The following is a 27,117-nucleotide window of genomic DNA, read 5'->3' on the forward strand; positions in this document are numbered from 1 at the left end:
CAGAGTGCTTGATCCTGTGAAGGACAGAGGTAGTGGGTGCATGTCTCCACTGGTTCTGGAGGGGGACTGGTGCCCAGAGTGCTTCATCCTGTGAAGGACAGAGGTAGTGGATGCATGACTCCACTGGTTCTGGAGGGGGACTGGTGCCCAGAGTGCTTCATCCTGTGAAGGACAGAGGTAGTGGATGCATGTCTCCACTGGTTCTGGAGGGGGACTGGTGCCCAGAGTGCATCACTCACCCCATGACGGTCCCAATTGCGTCAGTGCCCCTGCCGCTCATGGGCTAGCGGTGCTTGAGTTGGCGGTGCCCTGTTCAGCGGTGCTTGAGTTGGCGTTGCCCTGTTCAGCGGTGCTTGCCCTGTTCAGTGGTGCTTGAGTTGGCGGTGCCCTGTTCAGCGGTGCTTGATTTGGCGGTGCCCTGTTCAGCGGTGCTTGAGTTGGCGGTGCCCTGTTCAGCGGTGCTTGATTTGGCGGTGCCCTGTTCAGCGGTGCTTGCCCTGTTCAGCGTTGCTTGATTTGGTGGTGCCCTGTTCAGCGGTGCTTGCCCTGTTCAGCGGTGCTTGAGTTGGCGGTCCTTCATGGCCCAGCGGTGCTTGAATTGGCGGTCCTTCATGGCCCAGCGGGTCTTGTGCTGGCGGTCCTTCATGGCCCAGCTGGGCTGGGGCTGGCGGGGCCCTCTTGGGCAGCTGGGCTGGGGCTGGCGGGGCCCTCCTGGGCAGCTGGGCTGGGGCTGGCGGGGCCCTCCTGGGCAGCTGGGATGGGGATGGCGGGGCCCTCCTGGGCAGCTGGGCTGGGGCTGGCGGGGCCCTCCTGGGCAGCTGGGATGGGGCTGGCGGGGCCCTCCTGGGCGGCTGGGATGGGGCTGGCGGGGCCCTCCTGGGCAGTTGGGATGGGGCTGGCGGGGCCCTCCTGGGCACTTGGGATGGGGCTGGCGGTGGCCTCCTGGGCAGCTGGGATGGGGCTGGCGGTGGCCTCCTGGGCCGCGGGGATGGGGCTGGTGGGGCCCTCCTGGGCAGCTGGGCTGGCGGTGGCCTCCTGTGCAGCGGGGATGATGGCGGTCTTCTCCGCTGTGCTGCTCTTCCCAGACTTACCGGGTTTCTTGTGGCCCTTCCCCACCTTGGGAGGTGTCACAGCTGAGTCCACACTCCCACCGGGACCCCTGGGAGCGGCTTGGGTGGCTGGAATTTTCCACCTTTCCCGCCGGGCACTGGCCAACTTCTGATGTTTCACAGGGGGGGATTGGCTGTGCTGTGGCTCCGTGCCACACTAGCTGTCCTGGTGGGCGGTGCACTCCACATACCTGTGACTACAGGCACCACTGATCCTGGAGATGTTGTGGCTGAGGTGCTAGTTCGGGACCTATGAGATGGACGGGGTGGGGGAGGTGTGGGAGAAAGGTCAAGGCTGGACAGGAAAAGTTTTTTGGGCACACTGGGACTGGTAGCTGGAGGGGGTTTGGGAGTGGAGGAAGAGGGCGTGGTAGTAGGAGGTGTACGTTGGGTGCAGGTGCATGCGCTGGAGGCTGTTGTGAGGTGGATGGCTGTTGGGTGGGTGTGTGCCTGCGTTTGTGTATCTTGGGAGGGGGCGTCACAGACACACTGGGAGAGGACACAGGGGACGTGTGAATGGTAGTGGGGGTGGTGACTGCACGTGAGCGGGGTGTGCTGGTGATGGACGCAGTGGCTGTAGAGGTAGTGCATGCAGGTGTGTGTGTAGACGAGACTGGGAGGGAGGAGGGAGACGACAAGGAGGGGGACACAGTGGAGGCAGTGGATGTTGGTGTGTCTGCATGTGTGTGATGCTTGCGTGAGTGCCTGTGGGATGTGTGGTGCTTATGTTTGCCTGAGCTTCCCTTGTGTGGTGGTGTGTGTGCAGGCTGGTCTAATGGTGTGCTTTGGATAGGCAGAGGTACAGGGGATTGGGTCTGGGTGGAGGAAGTTGGAGGGGGGAGGCTAGAAACAGGGACAATGGTTGCCATCAGTGCTGAGGCCAGAGTTTGAAAGGCTCGGTGAAGGGCCGCCTGACCAGAATGAATGCCCTCCAGGAATGCATTTGTTTGTTGCAACTGCCTTTCTACACCCTGGATGGTATTCAAAATGGTAGACTGCCCAACAGTGAGTGACCTGAGGAGGTCAATGGCCTCCTCACTGAGGGCAGCAGGGGTGACTGGGGCAGGGCCTGAGGTGCCTGGGGCGAAGGTGATGCCCACCCTCCTGGGTGAGCGGGCCCAGGGCAAAGGCTGAAGGGGTGCTGGGAGGGCGGTGCTGGTAGGGGGGGGTGGCGGCTGTACCTGTAGATGCAGGGGGCACAGATGTTGCCGCCACCACAAGGGAGCTCCCATCAGAGGACGAGTCCGTGTCGCTGGTGTCAGCTCCTGTCCCCACCGTGGAGCTCCCCTCGCCCTCCGTCCCACTGGTGAATTCTGAGTCCATAGTGTGGCCCTCCATGGCCAGGTGGGATGCAGCTCCCTCGTGCTCCGGTGCCACTGCTCCTCCGCCTGATGATGCTTATACACACAAGAACAGGGAAACCACAAAAAGGGGGAGAGGGAAACAGAATAAAGCCATGTTGAGTGCATGGATTACCGCTACCGTTGGCGGACAAGACAGACACAGAAGCCCCCTGCCCTTGGGCTCTACAGTGCAATTCCTGGGAAATGGCCTACAAGGCTATGGACGACATCTGCACACATAGATGACACAGGGGCATGAATAGCTGTACTTGGCACTCTACAGAAGTGGGGTGGGGGGCCACAGGGCCATGCCTTACGGAGGGGCCTAGCCTACGGAACTCGCCCTGGCCTAGGGAAACCCACAGCCCTCCTCCCCCACCCAGACAACTCCACTGCGCGCAAAGTCAGCTGAATGAGAGTGTACTCATCCCCTTTTGTCTGCTGTGATGCCCTCAAGCGCCCATCCAACTCCGGGCAGGCCTCCGCCAGGATCCTGAACATCAGGGGGTCATGGTTTGACGGGCACCCCTCCCACGTTGGGAGGCCATTCCCAGCTGAGCCTCCGCTGTCTTCTTGCTCCAGCGGCGAATGTCCTCCCATCTTATCCGGCAGTGGGTGCTCTGTCTGTGGTAGACCCCCAGGGTCCGGACATCCTTGGCGATGGCACGCCAAATATCTTTCTTCTGGTGGGCGCTGACCTACATGAAATGTACAGGGGAAGAAGAGAAGTCATTACCAACTGCACCGTAAAAGTGAGTGGCCCCCATCCCTACCCTTGCCATGTGGCACATGTACTCTCCGTTGTTTCATGCACGCATCATTCTCCCCACCCCTGTCTTTCATCCGCACCACTCCACAGAGGCATTGCCCATACAGCATGCTCCCAGTGTACTTACCTGTTTGTCTGGAGGACCGTAGAGTAGAGTGTACTAGGGGAGGACCCCATCCACGAGTTTCCACAACTCCTCCGATGTGAAGGCAGGGGCCCTTTCCCCAGACGCACGAGCCATTGTCTCTTCCAGACCGAGGTCACAGCAGCACTTGCAGTGTAGGTCCTCTCCTGTCGAAGATCAGGTATCGAGTGATTGAACAGATAGAAAATGGCGGTCACGTCCGCGGCAGTCACGTCCGCGGCGGTGCGTACCATCACCACCGGCGTACATCATCATTGCCTCCTGGGACCCATAGGGTCCAATGTTAACCAATGCAGCATTGCGCCACGGTCTCCGAGCGCCTACCACTATGGTGTACAACGCCAGCGCAGTTACCTCACATCCCATTGTCCCACTTTAGAGGTCAGACAGCCGCCATTTCAGGGGCCCACATGGCCTAATTTCCAACTGCGTCACACATACCTAGGCCTAGTCTCAACACACATACAGGCCACCTATTGTGTATGATTGGTGTTCTGGGTAAACTGTGGGTACGTACCTCCGAGTTGTTTGACTCTGTGGTCGCTGTTGTCCTTCATAGGCACCGTCCGCTGGGACATGTGAGGAGATGGCGGAATCCTCTGGTGTACCAACCGCTGGTGGACCTGTCGACAATGGAGGAAAGACATTTGATAATCACATACAGGTTTGACCGTGCCACAATCCAGGAACTGTGTACCCAATTGGAGCCAGACCTGATGTCAGCAATCTGTCATCCCACAGGAATCCCCCCTCAAGTGCAGGTGCTATCAGTGCTCCGTTTCCTTGCAAGTGGGTCTTTTCAAACAACTGTGGCCATGGCATCAGGGATGTCCCAACCTATGTTTTCCAACGTATTGTCCAGAGTGTTGTCTGCCCTGCTGAAACACATGCGGAGCTACATCGTTTCCCCTCAGGTGGAGGATTTACCTACAGTGAAAGGTGACTTCTATGCCCTTGGACATATCCCCAACATCATAGGTGCCATTGATGGGACCCATGTGGCTTTGCCCCCCCCCCAACAGGAGTGAACAGGTGTACAGAAACCTGAAGAGTTATCATTCGATGAATGTACAGATGGTATGTTTGGCAGACCAGTACATCTCCCCTGTGAATTCCATGTTCCCTGGCTCAGTGCATGACGCCTACATCCTGCAGAATAGCAGCATCCCTTATGTGATGGGTCAACTCCAGAGGCACCGTGTGTGGCTATTAGGTGAGCCCCTGGAAGCAAGACAGTGGGAATGGTTGTCTGGGGTTATCCCTACAGGTTAGTGTGTGTCTAACAGTTGTCCCTCGCCATTTGCAGGTGACTCTGGGTACCCCAACCTGGCATGGCTACTGACCCGAGTGAGGAATCCCAGGACCAGGGCAGAGGAACGCTACAATGAGGCCCATGGGCGAACTAGGAGGGTGATCGAGCGGACCTTCGGCCTCCTGAAGGCCAGGTTCAGGTGCCTGCATATGACAGGTGGATCCCTATTCTACTCACCAAAGAAGGTGTGCCAGATCATCGTGGCCTGCTGTACGCTTCACAACTTGGCTTTGCGACGACAGGTGCCTTTTCTGCAGGAGGATGGTCCAGATGGCGGTATTGTGGCAGCTGTGGAGCCTGTGGACAGTGATGAGGATGAAGCAGAGGAAGAAGACATGCAGAACAGGGACTCAGTGATCCAGCAATATTTCCAGTGAAACACAGGTGAGAATACATTCCTGCCTACTACATGTACTATAACACTACTACCTCTCTACAGTCTGTCGTTTTCACCCAGTGTATGGTCACTGAGTTGTCACTTTCCCTTACGATTTCACAGATGTGGGTCCCAACGTGTGTCATCTGCTTAGATTCCTCATGGACTAGAGCTGTGTGACATAGGTATGTTGACATTACTATTTCAAGAACATTTTGTGCTTTAGGTGTGTTTATTTAAATGCAAAATATTGGAGGGGGAAGTTAAATGGTGAGGGGTGATGGCGGAGTAGTGTCCATGGCAGAGTCCAGTCTATTAGTCTCACAGGTGCATTGCCCATATGGTCATAGGAAGTGGAGCTAGGGCAGTTTAATTATGGACAGGGTGACAAAGTGGGACAGTGGGATGACAATCAGGGTGGTCTCATTTCTTGGCGGCGGTCTTGGCATCGTGCTCTGTCTTGTTCCTGGATCTCAGGGACCGTTTGCGGGGTGGTTCTTCCTCTGCAGGGGGAGGGGTGCTGGTGTGGTGGTCCTGTGGTGGGGCGTCCTGTCCACTAGCACCAGCGGAGGTGGTGGGCAGTTCATCGTCCATGCTAGTGTCAGGGGCCCCTTGGAGTGCCACAGTGTCCCTCCTGGTGTTAAGTACTTCCTTCAGCACCCCTACGATGGTGCCCAGGGTGGAGCTGATGGTTCTGCGTTCCTCCCTGAAGCCCATATACTGTTCCTGCATGCACTGGGTCTCCTGAAACTTGGCCAGTACCGTTGCCATCGTCTCCTGGGAGTGGTGGTATGCTCCCATGATGGAGGAGAGGGCCTCGTGGAGAATGGGTTCCCTTGGCATGTCCGCCCCCTGTCGTACAGCAGCCCTCCCAGTTCCCCTGTGTTCCTGGGCCTCCGTCACCTGGAACGTGTGCCCACTGCCACTGCCACTGCCCCCAGATCCCTGTTGTTGGGGTGGTGGGTTATCCTGGGTTCCCTGTAGTGGTGGACACACAGCTGATTGACGTGTCCTGGGGACAGAGGTATGTGCCCGCTGGGTGGGTGCTGTGCTGGTGTTTCCAGAGAGGGGAAGGTCTGTGGTGGCCTGTGCCTGTGTGAGGGTAACCGACTGTCCCGAGGCCCCCGATGGTCTGGGCTGGTCATCTAGATCCAGTTGGACAGAGGTGCTGTCATCACTGTGGGCCTCTTCTGTGGGTAGAGTGGACATGTCTGGACCCTCCTGCCTGGTGACGTTGGGTAGGGGTCCTCCAGGGGTGGAAAGGCATGATTATTGCATCTGTGTGTGGCATGGTGTGCAATGGGTGGGTGACCATGTACCCCAGTGCTGGCATTCCTGTGTGGGAGCTTGTGTGATGATGGTTTAGGGGGGTGTATGGGTATGTGCAGTGGGCATGCTTTAGTGATGGGTGTCCATCCTTTGTTGTTGCATGCAGGGCTTGGTGTTGGGATGTGTGGTTTGTGATATTGGTACATTTTTGAGGAGTTGGAGTGATAGGGGTGAGGGCGAGGGTGGGGGTATGTGATAGCATGCAGGTAGGGTGGGGGATGTAATAGTTAAGATTTGACTTACCAGAGTCCATTCCTCCACCAACTCCTGCGAGGCCCTCAGGATGCAGAATCGCCAAGACCTGCTTCTCCCATGTTGTTAGTTGTGGGTGAGGAGGTGGGGGTCCGCCGCCAGTCCGCTGAACCGCCAGGTGGTGTCTTGAGACCACGGAACGCACCTTCCCCCGTAGGTCGTTCCACCTTTTCCTGATGTCCTCCCGATTTCTTGGGTTTTGTCCCACTGCATTGACCCTGTCCACTATTCTTCGCCATAGCTTCATCTTCCTTGCAACTGAGGTGTGCTGCACCTGTGATCCAAATAGCTGTGGCTCTACCCGGACGATTTCCTCCACCATGACCCTGAGCTCCTCCTCCGAGAACCTGGGCTGTCTTTGTCGTGCCATGGGGTGGTGTAGGTGATGTGTGGGGTGGTGTGTGTGGTGATAAGTGGTGTGTTGTGTGAGGTGCGTGGAAGTTGTGTGGGTGATGGTGTTGTGTGCCTGTGGATGCTGTTGTACTTGCTGGTGGTGTCTCTCTCGGTGCTACGTTCTCAATTTTTGATAGTAGGGGTTTGTGGGTGATGTGGGTGTGTGTTTTATATTGTATTGGGTGTGTGGAGTGGTGTGTATATGTGTATCAGGTGTGTGTGTTTCGAATTGTCCAATGTGGCTGTGTTTTGTAAGAGTGTGTGTATTTTGAGCGTCGCGGTGTGTACCGCCAATGGAATACCACGGTTGAAAGACCGCCATGTGGATTCGTGTGTCGTGATAGTGTGGGCGTATTTCTGTTGGTGTGACGGTGTCGGTTTTGTTTTCGCCAGTTTATCACTGACCTTTGGTGTGGCAGACTTCTGTGGGTGTCTGAATTTTGCCGGATTCCGAGATGTGGGTCATAATAGCTGTGGCGGAATTCCGCAGCCGCGGCGGTGTGTTGGCAGTCTTCTGCACGGTGGTAAGCGGCTTTTACCGCCAATGTTGTAATGACCGCCAAAGTCATTAAACTGTTAGGTCCAAAGGTTTCAGTAATTTAAACCTAAGCTCAGCCTCTGTTAGCTATGTCACAGAGCAGACAGGGTTAACTTAAAGAAAATGTGTTATGCATTTAGAAGTACAAAAACAGTTAAAAAGTAGAAAACACAGCAGAATAAAACTCCTACTCCAAATTAGAAAATTGAGAAACATTTGCTAAACAAAATGACACTAAAAATGACAAAAATCCAATGAAGTGAACCAGAGAGATGCATTTTAGAATATTTAAGGAAAACTAGCGCCAAAAAGCACTAAGAATGAATGATGGCCTATGGTCAGGCCAACCGTGATGAAACATAGGTCAGATGCACTAGCCAAGTTTGTTCTGGATAGAGATTTTACTTTGGGATCTAGTCTATGAAATGGAAGTTGCTATCCTCCATTGGGGCAAGGTTGCAGGCTGTACCTGAGGAGGACTTATTGAAGTAAGATAGCCGTTTGACGAGGTCCATCTAAAGTTATTGGTTTTGGCAGGAAAAGTTCAGAGTGGGAAAATTGAAATATCATGCTTAGAGAAGGCCTCACTTTGGCCAGAGACTTTTGGTGCCTTCTGCTGGGCAAGATTTCTGCTTTCCGACTGAAGGTCTGATTTAGAGTTTCCCAGTTTGGATATTCCTTCACAAATGTGATAGATATCTCATCTGCTTTATTACAAGTACCATAGTATATAATGTACTTGTTATAAGGCAGACGGGATATCTGTCACATCTGCCAAAATCTAAATCAGGCCCTTAGTATTTTTTTTGGAGCTCAAAATTCTCTAGTGGGACAATGTTGCAGGTCGTATCCGATGAAGAGTTTCATGAGACAGAATACCTTCTTACTGAGGGGATGCTGAAACAGATTTGCTGATGCGGAGAAACTCAAAGCAAGTTGACACCTGTTTCTTCAGCCCAGTGAAGTTGCACCTTGGAAGGATTGGCTCGGGTGTTTGGCCCTGTTCCTCCAGAGGTCTGGAAGTCCACAAAGTTTTATAAGTGTCAACTTTTTAGAGTTGTTAGGAGAAGTCCAGTTAGATACAGCCATGGGTCTCAGGACCTTACTCTAACAGAAGCCACCAGCAAGGTCCATTCCAGGTCCAGTTATTACTGGTCATCTGAGCACATCAGAAAAGCCCTCATGCAGCTTGTTGTATCCCTATAGCCACACAGGGTTAGCCAACTGATCCTTAGAGTCCACTTTGTCTTGAGTACAAGTGGGAGCAGGTCCAGTGGTTCAGATCGCCTCATAAGTCTCCAACAGCAGGTGCAGTCCTTCTTCTGTTCTTCCTTATGTCCGGAGAGTGTTCTGAGGAGAGTGCTACATTTATGTTTTGCACCAGCACTCTTGGCTCCTCGCTGACATATGAGGTTAAATGATGCCAGGGGCAACCCTTCCCACTTTTACAGTAGTTCCTAATGAAAATAATGATGTTCCTGGGTCCACCCTAACTGGTTTTCCTGCAGGGGAAGAAAACACCTCCGCAAACCCAGACTATTCTTCCTGCTCTGAGAGCAGTTTTCATACCTAAGGTCAGGCACTGGCTGGGGAGCTGCTGGAGATGTTATGCAAATGAGCCACCAGGAGCTTCTGGCAAGGAAAAGGTAACTTTCTAAAAGGCATTTTTTCTAAATATTTACAAACAATCCAGCTTCATCATTGTGTTATGGTTTTAATAAATATTACAGATTAAAAATAATGACTGAACTAATGTTCTAGATGGTCCCAAATCCAAGATAGCAGAATTCATATTTTAATCTTTACTTTAGTTCCCCTTACAGTACAGTCAGAGCCTTCCATAGTGAAAATAGCTTTTGAGGCCTTATCACTGTAGGGACATGGTAACATGGTAACATTAAATTCCTATAAGTCCCACTTTTAAATACTATACAGCCTACCTTGTAGGCTACAAGAGCTGGATAGGGATGACATATTATCATCTAAGAGGGAGGTTTTCCCTGGCAAAAAAGGTTATTTTGACGAGTTGGACTACAGATTCAAACTGCATCAGTCAAGCTACACTGGTAACCCTGAAGCCATGTTAATTATTTTAGATTGTATTTCTGCACCATATCCTATGCCCTTTGAGGAAAGTTAAATATGCCAGTTAGGATTTGGAGAATGTCACCACATTTTAGAGATCAGTGCACATGCATTGGGGCCTGATTAGCAGTGTCACAGTGCTCAGTGTTTTTTCACACAGAAGTATTAGTCCAAAACAATGGGGGTGATCATGCCAACAAGGGCACTTTCCTTTAGGCCTAATTCACATAGCATGTAGGAGTATGAAAAAGAGCACTATAAAAGTACTACTTTAAGTATTCAAGTATGCCTTTGTGATTAGGCCTCTTAGTCTTTACAGAAAGGATATACTTTTCAGGATGACCTTCAAAAATATTGGGATTGCCCTATGTCCCTTAGAGCCTGAAAACCCGGGTAACAACTGTCAGGGTGGTCAGTGAAAGGAAAGGCATGCAAGTGTGGCATGCTCACCCCCAGAGCTAATAATAAACGGTGTCCAAGAAAATCTTCTTAAGGGCCCTATAACTCTTTCATTCTATGTGCTGCTGCTTCTTTGTTTTTTTTACCTAAGACAAGAGATTGTGAACTCTGCTTAAATGATGTCTTCTTTTTTAATCAGTCCATGCTTCACAGGTAGTTACTACGCTAAATCTACATACTGCCTATGGCTTGTACTGCATTAGAAAGGCAAACAGTGGAAACAAGTTTTTTTAATACTCGAGGCGTATTTAATTGTTTATGGACTGGATTTTTTCCAATATATTCAACCAGTATTCTATAATAGTTTTTCTGGATATGGTAATATTTTCCTCATTTTTTGGATTCATGACAGACATATCCACGAATCACTTGCCAGCAAAAGTTTCACAATGTAGGCATTGCATTGTCTTGGATTACCCTGTAATGGTTTGTCTCTGGGTCTTCAAAGGATCTCCACAGTCAGCGATTGATCCTCTCCAAGCAAGGACAAGAAGAGCTATAGTTTCTAAAGATGTTTTTATGTTTACAGGCAATTACTCAAGGTGTTATTCTTATGATAGTATACATTTGTTGAAAAAAACAAAGCCTTCAAATGTTTTTTTGTTGGGATAAATTTGCAGGAAAGTACTTTCCTGCCATGAGTGCTCCGCACAGAATGGTAACATAAATTAGTGGGAACTTCTTAAATAATTTTATCATTAAACAGTTCATATGAACTTGTGAGGGCTTCAGCAGTTTGAATGAGCAGAAGTCACCAAGCATGCTGTTCTTAATATTTATTTCGCTTTCTTGTTATGGCTGGTGCCTAATGCTAATATAATCCTGAATCATCTAATTGTTTAACTCAACAATGTTTTTTACATCCAGTTCTAGTATTCGTATGCTCTTTTGTGATTCAGGGTACATGGACTGTGCCTTCCCTGTCTGCACTGCAACCAGTCCCCTAAAGAGAGCTAAATGTCCCACTAATATGTCAAACAGAAGTTTTTTTGTGACAGTATGGTTCCTTTCTTGATAGTAAAATAGGATTTTCTTCCTTCCCCGGGAGATAATCATATCCTCTTTTTTACAGCCTCCCGTATGTATTTATGTCACATTGTACATTCAGACTCGTCCTGCATCTATGAAAGTTAAAGCTTCTCATCAGATACATATATATCCATTCAGCCTTTGCCTGCTACTCTTTAAATATGGCATGCTATTTCTAATGCCTTTTTCTTGAAGCACTGCTAGGCAAATGATTACTGTAGTGATGATGGCTGATGTAAATTCTTCAAAGGCATTTCAATCACATGCAGGAAAATTCATCAGCTCCTAAAATGCTGCATAGTTTTATTTCTGATATTTTGTAATCTCCAAGGTCTAACCTATAAATTTACAGCAGATCATAGCTTTCTGTATATCCCCAGGTTCTGGGTTCAAAGAAGATTTTGATCTCTTTTACAACCAGTGCTTCTAGTTTCTATCCCCAATCTAATGGTCGGAAAAAAACTTAAAATCAAGTGTTAGTGGAATATGTGAAATGTTTAGTGGGTATCAGCAAGGCAAACTGAAAACTATTATTAAGTACACTTGAAAATGCATTAAATAAGGTTATACCTCACGTTTTGTTCTGATATTCTTCCTCATGTGACCATTGTCCCTGCTCTTGCATATGTTCATGGAAATTATCTGCAACTTGCAAAATTCCAATGATATGAAGTCTGTCTCTGTTCACCTTTGAAATCATGCATCTGTTTGTGTATTGTGAGATACGGTTTGTCCATCTTCATGTTTCCTTGCCATCACCTTGCTTAACTATTAATTTGACACATAGTATATATGTTTCTCTTTCTATTTAATATGTGATTAATCCAGTAGGGATTAACTATGTGTTCTCTCTTTTATATGTGTTCACCCTGGGTTCCAATTTTTTCATATGAAACGCTGTGACTATAGCATTGTGTCTTGCCAAGAATATTTTTCTCTGGGCACCGTTTGGATTCTGTGTTTTTTTCTACCTTTGCTTGGAAGCCCACTGCACTGAGGCACTCTTCCCCACAGCCACATATTACAAAATCCTCAGTGCTTCCTTGATCATCAAACATTCCCACATCCAATCTAGCACACACAAACCTGCTATTGGTCTTGAGAACAATAGCAATCGTACCCTTGTTCCATAGCATTCATTTCAATTTACCACATATCCTGTCACCCTTTCCACCCTCTTTGGACCACCTTCTTTGGAGTGCAAAAGTGCAACTCTCTCTTCCTCGTGTATCCAGGGTGCATCACTCTAACAAACTCAACAACTACCACTGTTAGCCCACGTAACTCTTTGTTTCCTCCCTCATAACCTTCTTTCACCTCATGTCTGGCGACCGCTACTTGTACCACCTTGTCCACATCCACGTACTTTGGCTCCACCCACTCTTATCAAGTAATGCACCTGCAACTCTTCCTCGCAACAAAGTAAACAGTAATACCCCTGCATTAAGATGGTGAGCTGTCTAGGTAGCCCATAATATATACCTCAGTGTCTGTAGCCACTTTGAGGTCTTCACCAAAGTAAACTATCTTGATTTAGGCATTCTCAAAATTTAAAAGATGAGGCGAGGCATTCTCTTCATGATGCAAGCCTCCAGAACAACAATGCCAAATTTTGGAAGACAGTGAACTCCCCTCTCCTGTGTGACGGAACGCCACCAAGTATCAAAATAGCCATCACGGAAGAGGAGTGGGTTACTTATTTTTCCAAAATATACTCCTCAAAAAACCTAGTCCCAGATACAAACGCCCATAGAGAGGACTTTTAGCCTATTACTCCACCATTCAGTTTAAATGAGGTCATTGATGCCATCAATGCCAGCAAGAGTGGGAAAACACAAGGCCCCAATTGATATCTATAAGTCTAATGTTCCACTCTGGGGCCCTTTACTTGACACAGGTCTTACGAGCCTGTTGCGCCACAGCCTTTATCACAACCTGGGCAGAGTCCATTATTGTTCCAATATTTAAAAAAGGAAACCGCCAAAACCTAGCGTGTTACAGGCCAATTTCATTGCTCGACAACCTCGCAAAGATTGCAGGATGTATTGTCCTGAATAGGTTGCGGGAATGGACAGAAGCTAATAATACACTAATGGACCTACAATACGGCTTCAGGGCTGGGATAGGGACTGTGGAACAGGCCCTGAATTTAGATATTCTAATTGGCAAATATACAAAGGCTAAGACAGGAGCTCTACACCTTGTATTTGTGGATTTGACTTCGGCATTTGACTGTGTAAGTCACAGGAAACTTTGGCCCATTTTGCTGCATATGGGGGTAGATATTACAATAGTCCACTTTATCAGGGAACTATACTATGGAGCTAAAGCTAGGGTGTGTTGTGGGTCTCAGGGGGAGTGTACCTCCGTCTTTCCTGTAAAGCGGGGGGTACACCAAGGCTGTGTTTTAACTCCCCTATTGTTTGCCCTATATATTAATAAATTAGAGGCTGTTCTATCTACTGCTTGCAGAGATCTTCCACAAGTTGGCTTTCGAAAGATCCCAGCACTTATGAATGCGGATGATGCTGTTTTAATGGCACGCACCCCAGTAGCTTTGCAGCGACTATTAACAACTTTTGATAATTATATGGAAGATCTAGGCCTTAAAATCAATCACTCTAAAACCTTTACAATGACCTGTGGAATAAAATCTGCAAAAAAATCCCAAGTCATTTTAAAGGGTGTCAAACTAGATGACATAGAAACCTTTTCATATCTTGGTATTATGTTTGATAACAAAGGCACCTGGCTGCAAGCCATTAGGTCTAGGAAATTACTTTTCGCAAAAACTATCATGGCTGTAAAAAACTTTTCTCAGAAGGTCGGTAGGGCCACTCCCAAAGACATGATGACAATTTATAATGCAAAATGTGTCTCTGTTGCACTGTACGGGGCAGGCCTATGCAGCTCTAGGAAATACAACGCCCTACAGCTAGCTGAAAACGATTTTTTAAAGTCCTACTTAAGTGTGCCAAAATCTACCTCAACCTTGGCATGCCATTCAGAAATGGGGGTAACATACATCACAGACCTCATAAGCATACAACCAGTTTTACTGTGACATAAAGTATGGACCTCTGACTTTGCCAGTCTGAACAGGGCCATTATAGAAGATGCTCAATCATTACGTCATTCGCTGCAAATTCCATGGCTGGATTATATAAAGAACTTTCTTACGGACCTGGGCCATCCTGAGTTTTACTTTACACCAGAAAAAATGGAAACACTTCTCAGGAAAGATCTGAAAAACATCTGTCTTACTTATCTGGCTGACTCGAGGTGGGCTACTGAGTCAAAGAAATCTAGTGTAAGCAGGATTCTCCTGCTGCAGCAGTCAGATGGCATGGAACCATATTTAAATAATGTATTGAACCCGAGGCATCGATATGTCTTCACACGCCTAAGACTAGAGACATTTCACCGACTCGTCAGTTTTCTGCTCACCAACGACTGGAGTCCAGTCCTGGGAAAATGTCCTTGTGACTCAGTGTCAGACCAATGCACAATGCATATAGTTTTTTTTGTGCAAATTTTTCTCTGATTTAAGGAAAGTGTTTGTGATTCCACTCTTAAACTCTATGCATTTTAAACAATGCCGCCCAGCTTTTATTTACTTGTTGTTTCTTCCATCAATCAAAATATGTAATGGATTAGCTCTATATCTCTGTGCAGTAATTACAGCAAGGATTATATTTCTAGGCAAATTATGGAGGCCTTCCATCTTTGTATGTTTTTAGCTAGGACAACAGCTCCTTGCCTTTTAAACATTTGGTTTTATTGATTTTATACTGTTTCTTAGAAGAATACCTGGATTCAGTTTCTGTAGTGAATTTTATCACGTGGTATCAATTGCTGTATGTCTTGACTTATTTTATTTTATTTATCTTATGTGGTTGTCGACTGGTGTCACTTTGTATATTTTATCTGCTTTTATGATTATGAGATACAATTGAATAAAGTATTGTTTGATGATGATTTAGGCATTCCCTCACAAAATTGCTTCCTGGATGATATAAGGATGTTTTAGGATGCTTGATGTCAACCAACCTGAAATAATAGTCAGTTTCCACACACACTAGTTAAGTACTGTTGTCTGCCACTGACTATCCCCTGTGACTATATCCTATTGAGTATGCTGTTCTTTAGCAATATTGTTAGGTACCGAAATGTGTTATGTGTGCAATGTTCCTTTAAGTAGCTCAGTTGTATGTCCAGTGTTCTTCCGAAATTATGATACACCTGAGTTCTGTGTGAATCTTTAAAATTCAGGGTTCTCAACCACAGCAGTTTTTGGTGGAGAGCTCATAGTTTTACTTCTTAAGTAAATCCACATTAACCATCTGTGAAACTTTTGTCTTCTTTTTAGTATCCTTTAATAGTTTGCTTTAATTTCTTTCCATGTGGTTCGGACGCATGGTTGTATTCACTCTGCTACTGATGGTTCTGCTGCTCAGGTTTATTGTGAAAACACTTGTCCCTCTTAGAGCACTTCTTCATCTTCATTGGACACCTACGACTCTGCTCTGGGCACTCATGTTAATCACACACTTGCATTAGGCGTCTGCAGCATTGGCCTTCAAATGTGTCCTGCATGTGTACCTACATTAAGCATCTAAAACTTTGGCCATAGCTCTTGCATTACTTAATATTTCCATTGAATGTTCATAGCTGTAGTCTAGACATTCTCTCTGCATGCACTCTTGAGCTGAACATTTGCAGTATGCAGGGAGCCTGCTTTTCATTTCCTGGTGGATTTGATGTCTTTGACAATTTTTTCATTGTAAGACTCAATGTTCTTTCACCATTTTATTATGGGGAGTGTGTCATTTTGGATACAGGAACAGGATTAACATGTCCTGGCTTCCTTAGAGTGTGCTGTTTTTTCTCAGGTATTTTCTGTACTAACCAACTGCTACAAAAGGGCCCAGGTTTTACTCTATCATCTTTCTTCAAATTCCAGTCCTTATTTACTTGTCTTCCATGTAGAAGATAGTACTAGTGTTTCAATGTCAATTCCATAAGCCTTAGTAACTGTGAATTCTACATTAAGCCCACTATAAGTAAGGCTGACATCTTCATGTGTATTCTATTACTTCTGATCAACACTTACAAGCCTGAAGATTCTAATAGCATGACTAGATCTTTGGTGATTTTGTTAACATTTTCTTCTAAGTAGGCTGAAAGACCATGGTGGCCTACTTGGCATTCACCACAAAGCTGATTATACAAAGAGCTGCTTAGAAGTTATATGCCATCAAAATGTCAAGATAGATCAAGACAAAAACTTGTTGTTAAAAGAAAACTCGTTGTTAAAAGAAAACTCATTAGAGCTACGTATCTGCTATATGTCATATATGTATCACTACTGTTGATGTAATTTTTATCCTGCAAAACTAATAAAAAATCTTCTGTACAAAAAAAACTATTCTGATAGATCTTGGCATTCTGTGAGAATTGTCTTGCTAAAAAAGTAATTTTCAAAATCAATAAATATATTAGAGGGTAGCTATGTTGCCTACATTGGAAAGGAAAGGTGCTCTAAAATTAATTCAGAATTTTAAAACATTGTTATATTCTAATTCCCCTATATGCCATGAGAATTAACATAGCTTAGTTTTCGTATCCAGCACCAACACCTCTGGTCTGAAAACTTGCACTACATGCAAACTTGCACACATGCCGAGGCATCAAGGTGCAATGATGTCAGCAATGTTGATTGAGATAATGTTTTAACTCTTTGTAGGATACTTGAGACTGCAATATTTTAATAAATATTGACTGAGCACAGTCACAAATAATCTAACATAATTACTTTTAACAGGTCAAATACCCTATTACATTAAAATGCTCCACCTATCATTATGCTGGGGTGGCTCAAAAGCCTGGCCACCAGCTGGACACCAGGTCAAAAAGAGAGCTGTAAAATACTGTCCGGGCCCAAACAAATGTGCATGGTCCTCTTGGGGATGCAGCGAAGGTACAGAGGCCATAGGATACACAATAAATAATTAAAAAAGCTAGAAAAAGGTACTACTCAGTGAATTCAAAATACTAAGGGGGTTATTCCAACTTTGGAGGAAGTGGTAATCCGTCCCAAAAGTGACGGTAAAGTGACGGATATACCACCAGCCGTATTACGAGTCCATTATATCCTATGGAACTCGTAATACGGCTGGTGGTAAATCCGTCACATTTGGGACGGATTACCACCTCCTCCAAAGTTGTAATAACCCCCTAAATCTGCTAATAAAGAATTGTATAAAATTCTTAACGAATTACAAAAACCTAAATGCATGGAAGGAACTCATTCCATTACTCAAGAATTCACAGACAAGCTGGCAAATCATCACACAACTAAGTCAGACATATTGAACTGGAACTGCTATTTAAAACAAAGGAAAACCACCAGCACCAACCCATTTCCTAAAATCCCTCCAAGACTGCGCCAACCCATTATCTGCACTCCTTCAAACAAATATAACAAAGTGAATTTATGGATTTGGTCAGAGCAAGCAGGCCTTCCTGCAGCCCTTCCGACCCTTGTCCAGCACATGTCTTCAAGGACATTCTTTTATCTACTTCTGCTGTCACAGTTGTGAGAAGAATCATCAATAGTTCTTTAACTACAGGAGCCTTTCGTGAAGACCTTAAAAAGGCATACATACACCCGTTATTAGAGAAAACAAACCTGGACCCGTAGGACCCCAACAACTACAACCAATTACAAAGGGACCTTTCCTTGGCAAACTGATAGAAAGAGCAGTATTCACCCAGATGTCACAATTCATTGAAGATAACTCCATACTTTCAGATTACCAAACTGGATTCTGCCCCGGAAGAGGCACTGAATCCGGACTCATCTCAATCTGGGATGATTTTAAAAACACAGTCACCGCAATGGAGTTGCTGCACTACTTCTCTTGGACTTCTCAGCTGTTGTTGACACTGTTGAGCATGACATCACAAGGCCGGCAAACTGCTCTTGATTGGATCACATCCTAACTTTAAAACAAAACAAATGACATGTATTCTCCCCCCCTTTTTCCTCAAAACCCTACTTCACAAAAGCAAGGGTCCCTCAAGGATCAATCATCCCACCTATGCTTTTCAACTTCTACTTGATGTCATTACCAGAACAGATCAATGAATTTCAACTCACATTCTACAACTATGCAGATGACACACAAATACTCCTTAAATTGAAATGCCCCAAAGACATTAGAAACTCACAAATCTTCAGTTGCCTCAGAGTTGTTGATCAGTGGATGACTTGGAGCCATCTCAAACTGAATGCTTCCAAAAACAGAAATACTCACATGTGGTGACTGGAAAAATTATGGCCTACAGTGTGCCTGGCCTGACAATCAAGCTTCATCGCCTTGATAACTCTGTGATGCATTTTCCCTCACCTTGGATTTCTACACATGGTCCAGACTGCCATCTCTCTTATACTATCTACACTGAGATTACACCAATGGCCTCTACCATGGATCATCTCGATCTACTATGAAAAAACTACACCTCATTCAGAACTCGGCTGCCAGACTATTGCTATATGTAAAGCCACAAGCGCACATCTCCCCTGCTTTGAAGGCACTACGTTGGTTACTGGTAGCCAGAAGATCCACCTTTGTAGCACCCACAAACCAATACACGGAACAGGACCGCTTTTCATCAGGAATAGAATGACCAAGTACATTTAACAAAGAAACCTCTTCTCAAGATTGGCACCCCACCTTAAAACACCACCATACAAGAAAAAGACTATAGGTGGTCCATCAAGCGGCCAAACTATGGAATTCATTTCCCCCAAATATAAGATCCACAGATAACTATCTTGTCTTCAGAAAACTACTCAAGAGTTGGCTCTTTTCTTCATAACCACCATATCCAAACAATAATGGACTGCATATGCCTGTATTGATAAACATTTATAATCTGATTATGTGTATATATCTTGATATGTGTATTTCTTTTAGATGTATGTATACTTACTATTTCTTCATAGTAAAATATGTACATACTCTTTATGCTTGTTTAACAAATATATATTTACTTATGTTTAAATTCATATATGTGTGTTTGTATATATGTATTCATATATGTAAATAGAAGTATGTATACAATGTATGTGTGTATGTATATGTAAATATGTGTATATAATTCTATGCTTAACATGTCCATAGGTCATTGCACAATTCCTGAATAAGTTGTTAGAATAGACACATGAATCCATGCTTTCATTTTAGTTATCACAACGAGCAAATGTTATCGTAACTATTTTATCAGCAAGCAGTTCGCTATTGAAAATTGAGGAAGAGAAAATAATGTCAGATAAGTAAACAATGTAACTTCAAATATTACTGATCTTGAAAGTCTGTGTTTGTACAACACAGCTTTAAATCATCAAAATATCCATTATTATCTTCCTTACACGTATATTCCCTCAGTATGTATTTACGTATCTATTTATTTATTATTTTAGTCCTACTGTTCAAGTGGAATAAAATTACAAAAAAAACTCTCTCATAAGCTTTACTCTTTCTCCCTATCACCCTATGCCTCTATCAATCTGTCCTCCATCCCCACTCTCTTACTCATCCCAACCCCGTTCTACTGCTATGATCTCCAAAATCACCCTGCCTAAGCACTTCTCTCATCAGTTTACTACCATGATCCCCCAAACAGCCCTACTAAGCCACCCTCACTTATCTCACCTTTAACCCATCTGTAGGAAAGTACCATCTTGCCTGGCATGTTACCCCCATTTTTACATGTATGTCAGTTTGTTTTTGCCTGTCTCACTGGGATCCTGCTAGCCAGGACCCCGGTGCTCTTAGTTTGTGGCCTGAATGTGTGTGCCTGTGTAGTGACTGTGTCACTGAGGCTTTGCTAACCAGAACCTAGGTGCTTATGCTCTCTCTGCCTTTAAAATGTCACTATAGGCTAGTGACCATTTTTACCAATTCTAATTGGCACACTGGAACACCCTTATAATTCCCTAGAATATGGTACCTAGGTACCCAGGGTATTGGGGTTCCAGGAGATCCCTATGGGCTGCAGCATTTCTTTTGCCACCCATAGGGAGCTCAGACAAATCTTACACAGGACTGCCACTGCAGCCTGAGTGAAATAACGCACACGTTATTTCACAGCCATTTTACACTGCACTTAAGTAACTTATAAGTCACCTATATGTCTAACCTTCACTTAGTGAAGGTTAGGTGCAAAGTTACTAAGTGTGAGGACACCCTTGCACTAGCAAAGGTGCCCCCAAATAGTTCAGAGCAATTTCCCCGGACTTTGTGAGTGCGGGGACACCATTACACGTGTGCACTACATATAGGTCAATACCTATATGTAGCTTCACAATGGTAACTCAGAATATGGCCATGTAACATGTCTAAGATCATGGAATTGTCCCCCCATGCCAAATCTGGTATTGGGATTCCAATCCCATGCAGCCCTGAGTCTCCACTATGGACCCAGGGTACTGCAAAACCAGCTCTCTGGGGTTTTCTCTGCAGCTACTGCTGCTGCCACCCCACAGACAGGGTTCTGCCCTCCTGGGGTCTGGGCATCCCAGTCCCAGGAAGGCAAAACAAAGGATTTCCTCTGAGAGAGGGTGCCACACCCTCTCCCTTTGGAAATAGGTGTTAAAGGCTGGGGAGGATTACCCTCTCCCAGCCTCTGGAAATGCTTTGAAGGGCACAGATGGTGCCCTCCTTGCATAAGCCAGTCTACACCGGTTTAGGGAAGCCCCAGTCCCTGCTCTGGCACGTAACTAGACAAAGGAAAGGGGAGTGACCACTCCCCTGTCCATCACCACCACAGGGGTGGTGCCCAGAGCTCCTCCAGTGTGTCCCAGACCTCTGCCATCTTGAATCCAGAGGTTTGAGGGCACTCTAGAGGCCTCGGAGTGGCCAGTGCCAGCAGGTGGCCAATCCTCCTCTGAGGGCTATTTAGGGTCTCTCCTGTGGGCTTTTCCTCAGATAACGACTTGCAAGAATTCACCAGAGTTCCTCTGCACCTCTCTCTTCGACTTCTTCCAAGGATCGACCGCTGACTGCTCCAGGATGCCTGCAAAACTGCAAAAAAGTAGCAAGAAGACTACCAGCGACATGCCAGCTTTCTCGACTGTTTCCTGGTGGTACATGCTTTGGGGGCTGCCTGCCTTCATCCTGCACTGGAAACCATGAAGAAATCTCTTGTGGGTTGATGGAATCTTCCCCAGGTACTCTGGGACCCCTCTCATCCTGACGAGCGTGGCCCCTGGAACACAGGTGGTGGACCCAAATTACCCAGACTGTCCAGTGGTCCAACTGTCCAAATTTGGAGGAGGTAAGTCCTTGCCTCTCCTCTCCATACAGTAATCTTGTGCACCACGTGAACTGCAGCTGCTAGGGCTTCTGTGCACTTTTCCAAGGAATCCTTCGTGCACAGCCAAGCCCAGGTCCCCAGCACTCCATCCTGCATTGCTCAACTCCCTGAGTTGACCTCCGGCTTCGTGGGACCCTCTTTTGTAGTGTTGAGACGACCGCCGAGCTCCGACTTCTTGAACCCATGTTCAAGTACTTCTGCGGCTGCTACCTTCTTGTGCATGGGCTCTCTACGTTGCTGAGGGCCCCCTCTGTCTCCTCTCCCAAGTGGCAACATCCTGGTCCTTCCTGGGCCCGGGCAGCACCCTTTTTCTTCAACCACGACCTTTGCAGCTAGCAGGGCTTGTTTGCAGTCTTTTGCCAAAGAAACAACTCTGCATCCTCCAGCACTCCGTGGGACATCTTCACCATGAAGGATAAGTTCCTAGCACCTTTCGTTGTTGCAGAATCTTCAGCTTCTTCCATCCGGAGGCAGCCATTTTGCACCTTCATCCGGGGTTTAGTGGGCTCCTGCCCCCCCCAGACACTTTCACGACTCTTGGACTTGGTCCACTTCCTTTGCAGGTCCTCAGGTCCAGGAATCCGTCTTCAGTGCTTTGCAGTCTGTTGTGGTCTTTGCAAAATCCTCTATCACGGTTGTACGACGGAATGCTGACTGACAAAACAACGGGTGCCTAAACAACGAGGTCGGATCACCGACCTCGTTGTTACTACTAATGCCTTTACCACGAATGCCTTAACAACGATATTTCGTTGTAAAGGCATTCCTGGTAAAGTCATTAGTAACAGGCACCCATTGATCCTGCATGCCTCACCCCACCCCCCCAACCCCACCCCAAAACCTAAAACCCCAACCCCCCACCCCCTCCCCAAAACCTAAAACCCCGACCCCCCACCCCCTCCCCAAAACCAAAAACGCCCCACCCCCCAACCCCACCCCAAAACCTAAAACACCGACCCCGCCACCCCCTCCCCAAAACCAAAAACGCCCCACCCCAAAACCTAAAACCCCCGACCCCCCACCCCCTCCCCAAAGCCAAAAATGCCCCACCCCCCAAACCCACCCCAAAACCTAAAACCCCGACCCCCCACCCCCTCCCCAAAACCAAAAACGCCCCACCCCCCCAACCCCACCACAAAAACCTAAAACCCGACCCCCACCCCCTCCCCAAAACCAAAAACGCCCCAACCCCACCCCAAAACCTAAAACCCCGACCCCCAACCCCCTCCCCAAAACCTAAAAACCCCACTTACCTGAGTCGTCGCCTCGTCATCTGCATCGTCCTCCTCCACCGACTCCCTTGTTTGTACCTTAACCATGCATGTTCGTTGTTCAGGACATGCGTGGTTAAGGCACAAAATAACGAAGTCGTGGTTAAAGAAAGCGTTGTCCCGCTTTCGTTAACCAGGACTTCGTTATAAAAAAGTCGGCATAAAGGATGTTTCCCCTCTATCACATCTTTAGTGTGTTCCTGAGGAAATAGTAGTACGTTACTCCTACTTTCCAGGGTCTTGGGGTGGGGTATCTTGGACACCCTTAGTGTTTTCTTACACTCCCAGTGACCCTCTACACACTACACTAGCCTAGGGGTCCATTCGTGGTTCGCATTCCACTTTCTTCATATATGGTTTGTGTTGCATCCTATTGTATTCTACAATGTTTCCACTACTTTCTGACTGTTTTACTTGCCTGATTTTGGTTTGTGTGTATATTTTGTGTATTTTATTTACCTCCTAAGGGAGTATATCCTGTGAGATATTTTTGGCACATTGTCACTAAAATAAAGTGCCTTTATTTTTAGTAATCCTGAGTATTGTGTTTCTTATGATATAGTACCTATATAATATAAGTGGTATAGTAGGAGCTTTGCATGTCTCCTAATTCAAGCTGCTCTGCTATAGCTACCTCTATCAGGCTAAGCTGCTAGAACACTACTAATCTACTAATAAGGGATAACTGTACCTGGCACAAGGTGTAAGTACCATCAGGTACCCACTATAAGCCAGGCCAGCCTTCTACATCATCCAAAACCCCTTCTACTACTATGATCTCCCTAACCCCTTTCTACAGACTCATCCCTCCTCCATCTCTCCTTTACTCATCCCAAGCCTCATCCTATTACTATAAACTCACAACTGCTGGATTCTTCTCTCCTCTACCCCTCCATTATTCTATTCAAACCTACTGACAAACTCACATGTCCTCTGCTCAAATCAACTCACAATAATACTTATGCTGTACTCATATTTCACTAATCCACCACTAATCGTTTAGGGTTCCGTAGTGTGCGACTTGCCGAAAAGTGCCTTAAAGCATTGTCTGGGGTAGTAAGCGGAATATAAATACAATTACAACTACAATAAAATCGGCAGAGTCATGTAAATACAATATGACACTCTACAAAAAGCTTTTGACTTGAAGGCTTCAGGCAAATATGTACCTCGTGACAGCTGGACTTTGTGCAAGAAGTATGTTAGAACTTGCAGGTTGTAACTGTACTTTATGGCACAGTTACTGTAAGTGTCTGACACAGAAACTACAGGTGCATCACGTGATGGGCTTGTTTTAGATCCAGGGTCTCACCTATGTTACGGGGCACAGTTGTACTGTGATGGGTTTTTCATTTCCTTGACTGCGTTTATGCATCTAAGAGAGAGTGTTAGTTTTTTACAGTTTCATAAAGTCCTACGATATCACCTTAACACTGCGTCAGAGTGGTGACGCTATGTCTAAAATATTGATGTTCAGAATGTCTATAGTTCTAATGAATGCTTTCTTTCAGGTATGTTGACAAAGCAAACAATACATAACAACTTATAAATAACCTATACATTCTTGTCTGACATTTTAAAACATAAATTTTGTATGCAAAAAAAAGATGTGTCTTTTATTTCTTGAAACTTCTTTTCCAGATCCCAGAGACCCAACAATCATGCTCAAACAGGATTTTCCAGGCTACTGTTATTGCTCTGATTGCCGTCATGACACTCTGGTAAGACAAATAAGACATAGTTTTAACAGGAACTTGATTCATAATATGAGAAAGATACAGAGATAGAACTTAACAGAGCATAGAGGGCACAGATGTGCATTTTCCACCTACTTTTGTATTGTTTGGTCTTTAAGTGTTTAGTTATTGATACAATCCTAAAACCACTCAGCCAATTCATGATAGATTCAGGAAAGGTTTTGTGAAACAAATCTTGACCAAACTAACCTTTACCAGGTACGTAATGTTGGAAGGGGCTTGTATACCATGCAGCACTACATCCTAAGTGCTGCTGCTAGGAACATAGGGCCTGATTTAGATCTCGGCAAAGAGGTTGCTCCATCACAACGGTGACCGATATCCTGCCTGCCGAAATATAAGTCCCATAAGATATAAGGGGATTTATGTTTTGGTGGATGGGATATTCGTAATTGTTGTAACACGGTAACCCATCCACCAAGATCTAAATCAGGCCCATAGTCTCCAATTACCTACTAGTAGAAGCAATACCTGCCTGAAATCCCCTAACCAAGAGCATATCATTAGAGCAGCGTATCCACCATTATTTTAAATTGGTAATGATTTGCAATGCATCCACTGTTGTGGGATTGGCAAGTGGGAGTTTTAGTCTGTTCTCAAATTGCAGCACCCAATTATCCGGTGACTTCACTTTTTGCTGTATCTACTTAGGCACTCAGACAAAATTGCCGGATGTAGGTGTCCTTCAGTGATCCATAAGACGATGAGAAGTTACCAAACCACAGTACCTACAAGGGAGAGTCCGAGACTGGGGCCCAGAGCCATCCTGTTTTGTTGGATGGTGGCAAACCAAAACTGCTGAAATACTCTACTCTTTCAGCAATTCTGTAACAAATAACATGTCATGCAGCCTTTCCCTTACTTCATGGAGTTACAGACAGCTAAATCACAAGCAAGGTCCTCTGTTTGGGCATAGAATCCCCCTCCTTTTATTTCACTGTTGGTCATTTTATGAACAAAACATCCACAGTGCAGGTGAACTAAATTCGATAGTGGTTTCCATTGTATTAGCTTTTTCACTGAAGATGTTGCCCAGGCCTCTTAGTACTCCCTTCACACTAAGCTCAGTTACCATTCAATAATTAGGTAGCTGTGGCCAAGCAATCGCATATTCAGAACATTCAATTTTGGGGCGAACTATCAATGAAGATCTGTAGTGAACAATGGTCTTCTGCGTCCTGCTACCAGATGATGAAGATCAAGAACCTGAAGGTTTATAAGCCTTGAATTTTAAAGCAATTATATCAAAGCACAGAAACACAAAGTTCAGTAAGTAAGAGTCCATAAGCCATTTAGTGCCAAACGTTCCAGAGGTATTTTTTTAACTTCACTCCATAGTTGTACAGGTAGCTTGATTGTGAACTTTATTACACATCAAATGACAGCTGACACATGTTTCATCACATAGCAAATTTTTCAATTCTCTATAGCAATCCTCATCTGTAACCAAAAACTGAATATAGAAACCAAACTCCAATTGACTCAAGATGAGTAAAATGTGACTGGAAGTAAGTCAAATACACTCATAAGTAATATTAATTATGATACTCTCCATACCATAAAAAAATGGTCATAGACCGGAACATAAAAAATAATGCATGCCAACATTGATACAAGCAGATTCCAAGCATAAGTGGTCTAGTAAGTAGGCAGATGGCCGTGATAAGCCTCCATCTGCGTGTGTAGAGAGCATCTGGGTACAAGTAAGCCTTACTCGCACCTTGACCCTTGCTGCTGTATCAAATTTGACAATTACATTTGATGTTCCTGTCTATGACCATTTATTTACGGAGTGGAGATTATCATACTTAATATTACTTGTGAGTGTCTCTGGCTTCCGTCCAGTCACATTTTACTACATGTTTAACTCTATATTTATTTCCCTTGATGATATATATTTTCAAGGTATGCAGATTTGAAGTTAAGAAGAGTAGATTGATACTTGCCTCTATATATTTTTACCTTCACAATATTGCAATAGTTGATATTTAGGGGGTCATTACAACCCTGGCGGACGGTGTTAAAGCGGCGGTAAGACCGCCAACAGGCTGGCGGTCTTTTTTCGAGTATTATGACCATGGCGGTTACCGCCATGGTCATCCGCCGCTTCTCCGTTCCGCTTGCCAGGGCGGAGACGACCGCTGTGCTGGAGACCTGGGTCTCCAGCCCGGCGGCCGTCACAATACCGCCGCCGGTATTTTGACCCGGCTTACCGCCATGGATTTCCAGCGGTAGGAACCGCCATGAAATCCATGGTGGTAAGCACTATCAGTGCCAGGGAATTCCTTCCCTGGCACTGATAGGGGTCTCCCCACCCCCACTCCCTCCCCTACACCCCCGCCACCCCCCAAAGGTGGCAGGGCCCCCCTCCCCACCCGACCCCCAACATCACATAACTCACACACACACGACACGCATGCAGGCACCACCAACACACATACACGCACACACACCGACATACATGCGAACATCCACACACACAGTCAGACACGCACACTGTAGGAAGTTGGCTCTGTATGTGCTATTTCAAAGTAAGGAATAGCATGCACAGAGTCCAAGGGTTCCCC

At 46.0% G+C, this 27,117-nt stretch overlaps 1 protein-coding gene across 2 annotated transcripts in view; it reads left to right on the plus strand.

The window, feature by feature from the left end:
• Positions 1 to 27,117, plus strand: part of MYRFL (myelin regulatory factor like) — a 689,165-nt gene that overhangs the window by 526,537 nt on the left and 135,511 nt on the right. For both annotated transcript variants that reach the window (XR_011202270.1, XM_069228327.1), the window contains exon 16: positions 24,435 to 24,514. Coding sequence is in view for 1 of the 2 variants with exons in the window: in XM_069228327.1 (XP_069084428.1) it covers positions 24,435 to 24,514 (80 nt within the window). In the remaining variant the exon portion in view is untranslated. The remainder of the gene's footprint in view (positions 1 to 24,434; positions 24,515 to 27,117) is intronic.

This window comes from Pleurodeles waltl, chromosome 4_1 (genome assembly GCF_031143425.1).
Source record: "Pleurodeles waltl isolate 20211129_DDA chromosome 4_1, aPleWal1.hap1.20221129, whole genome shotgun sequence".
NCBI classification, from domain to species: Eukaryota; Metazoa; Chordata; class Amphibia; order Caudata; family Salamandridae; genus Pleurodeles; species Pleurodeles waltl.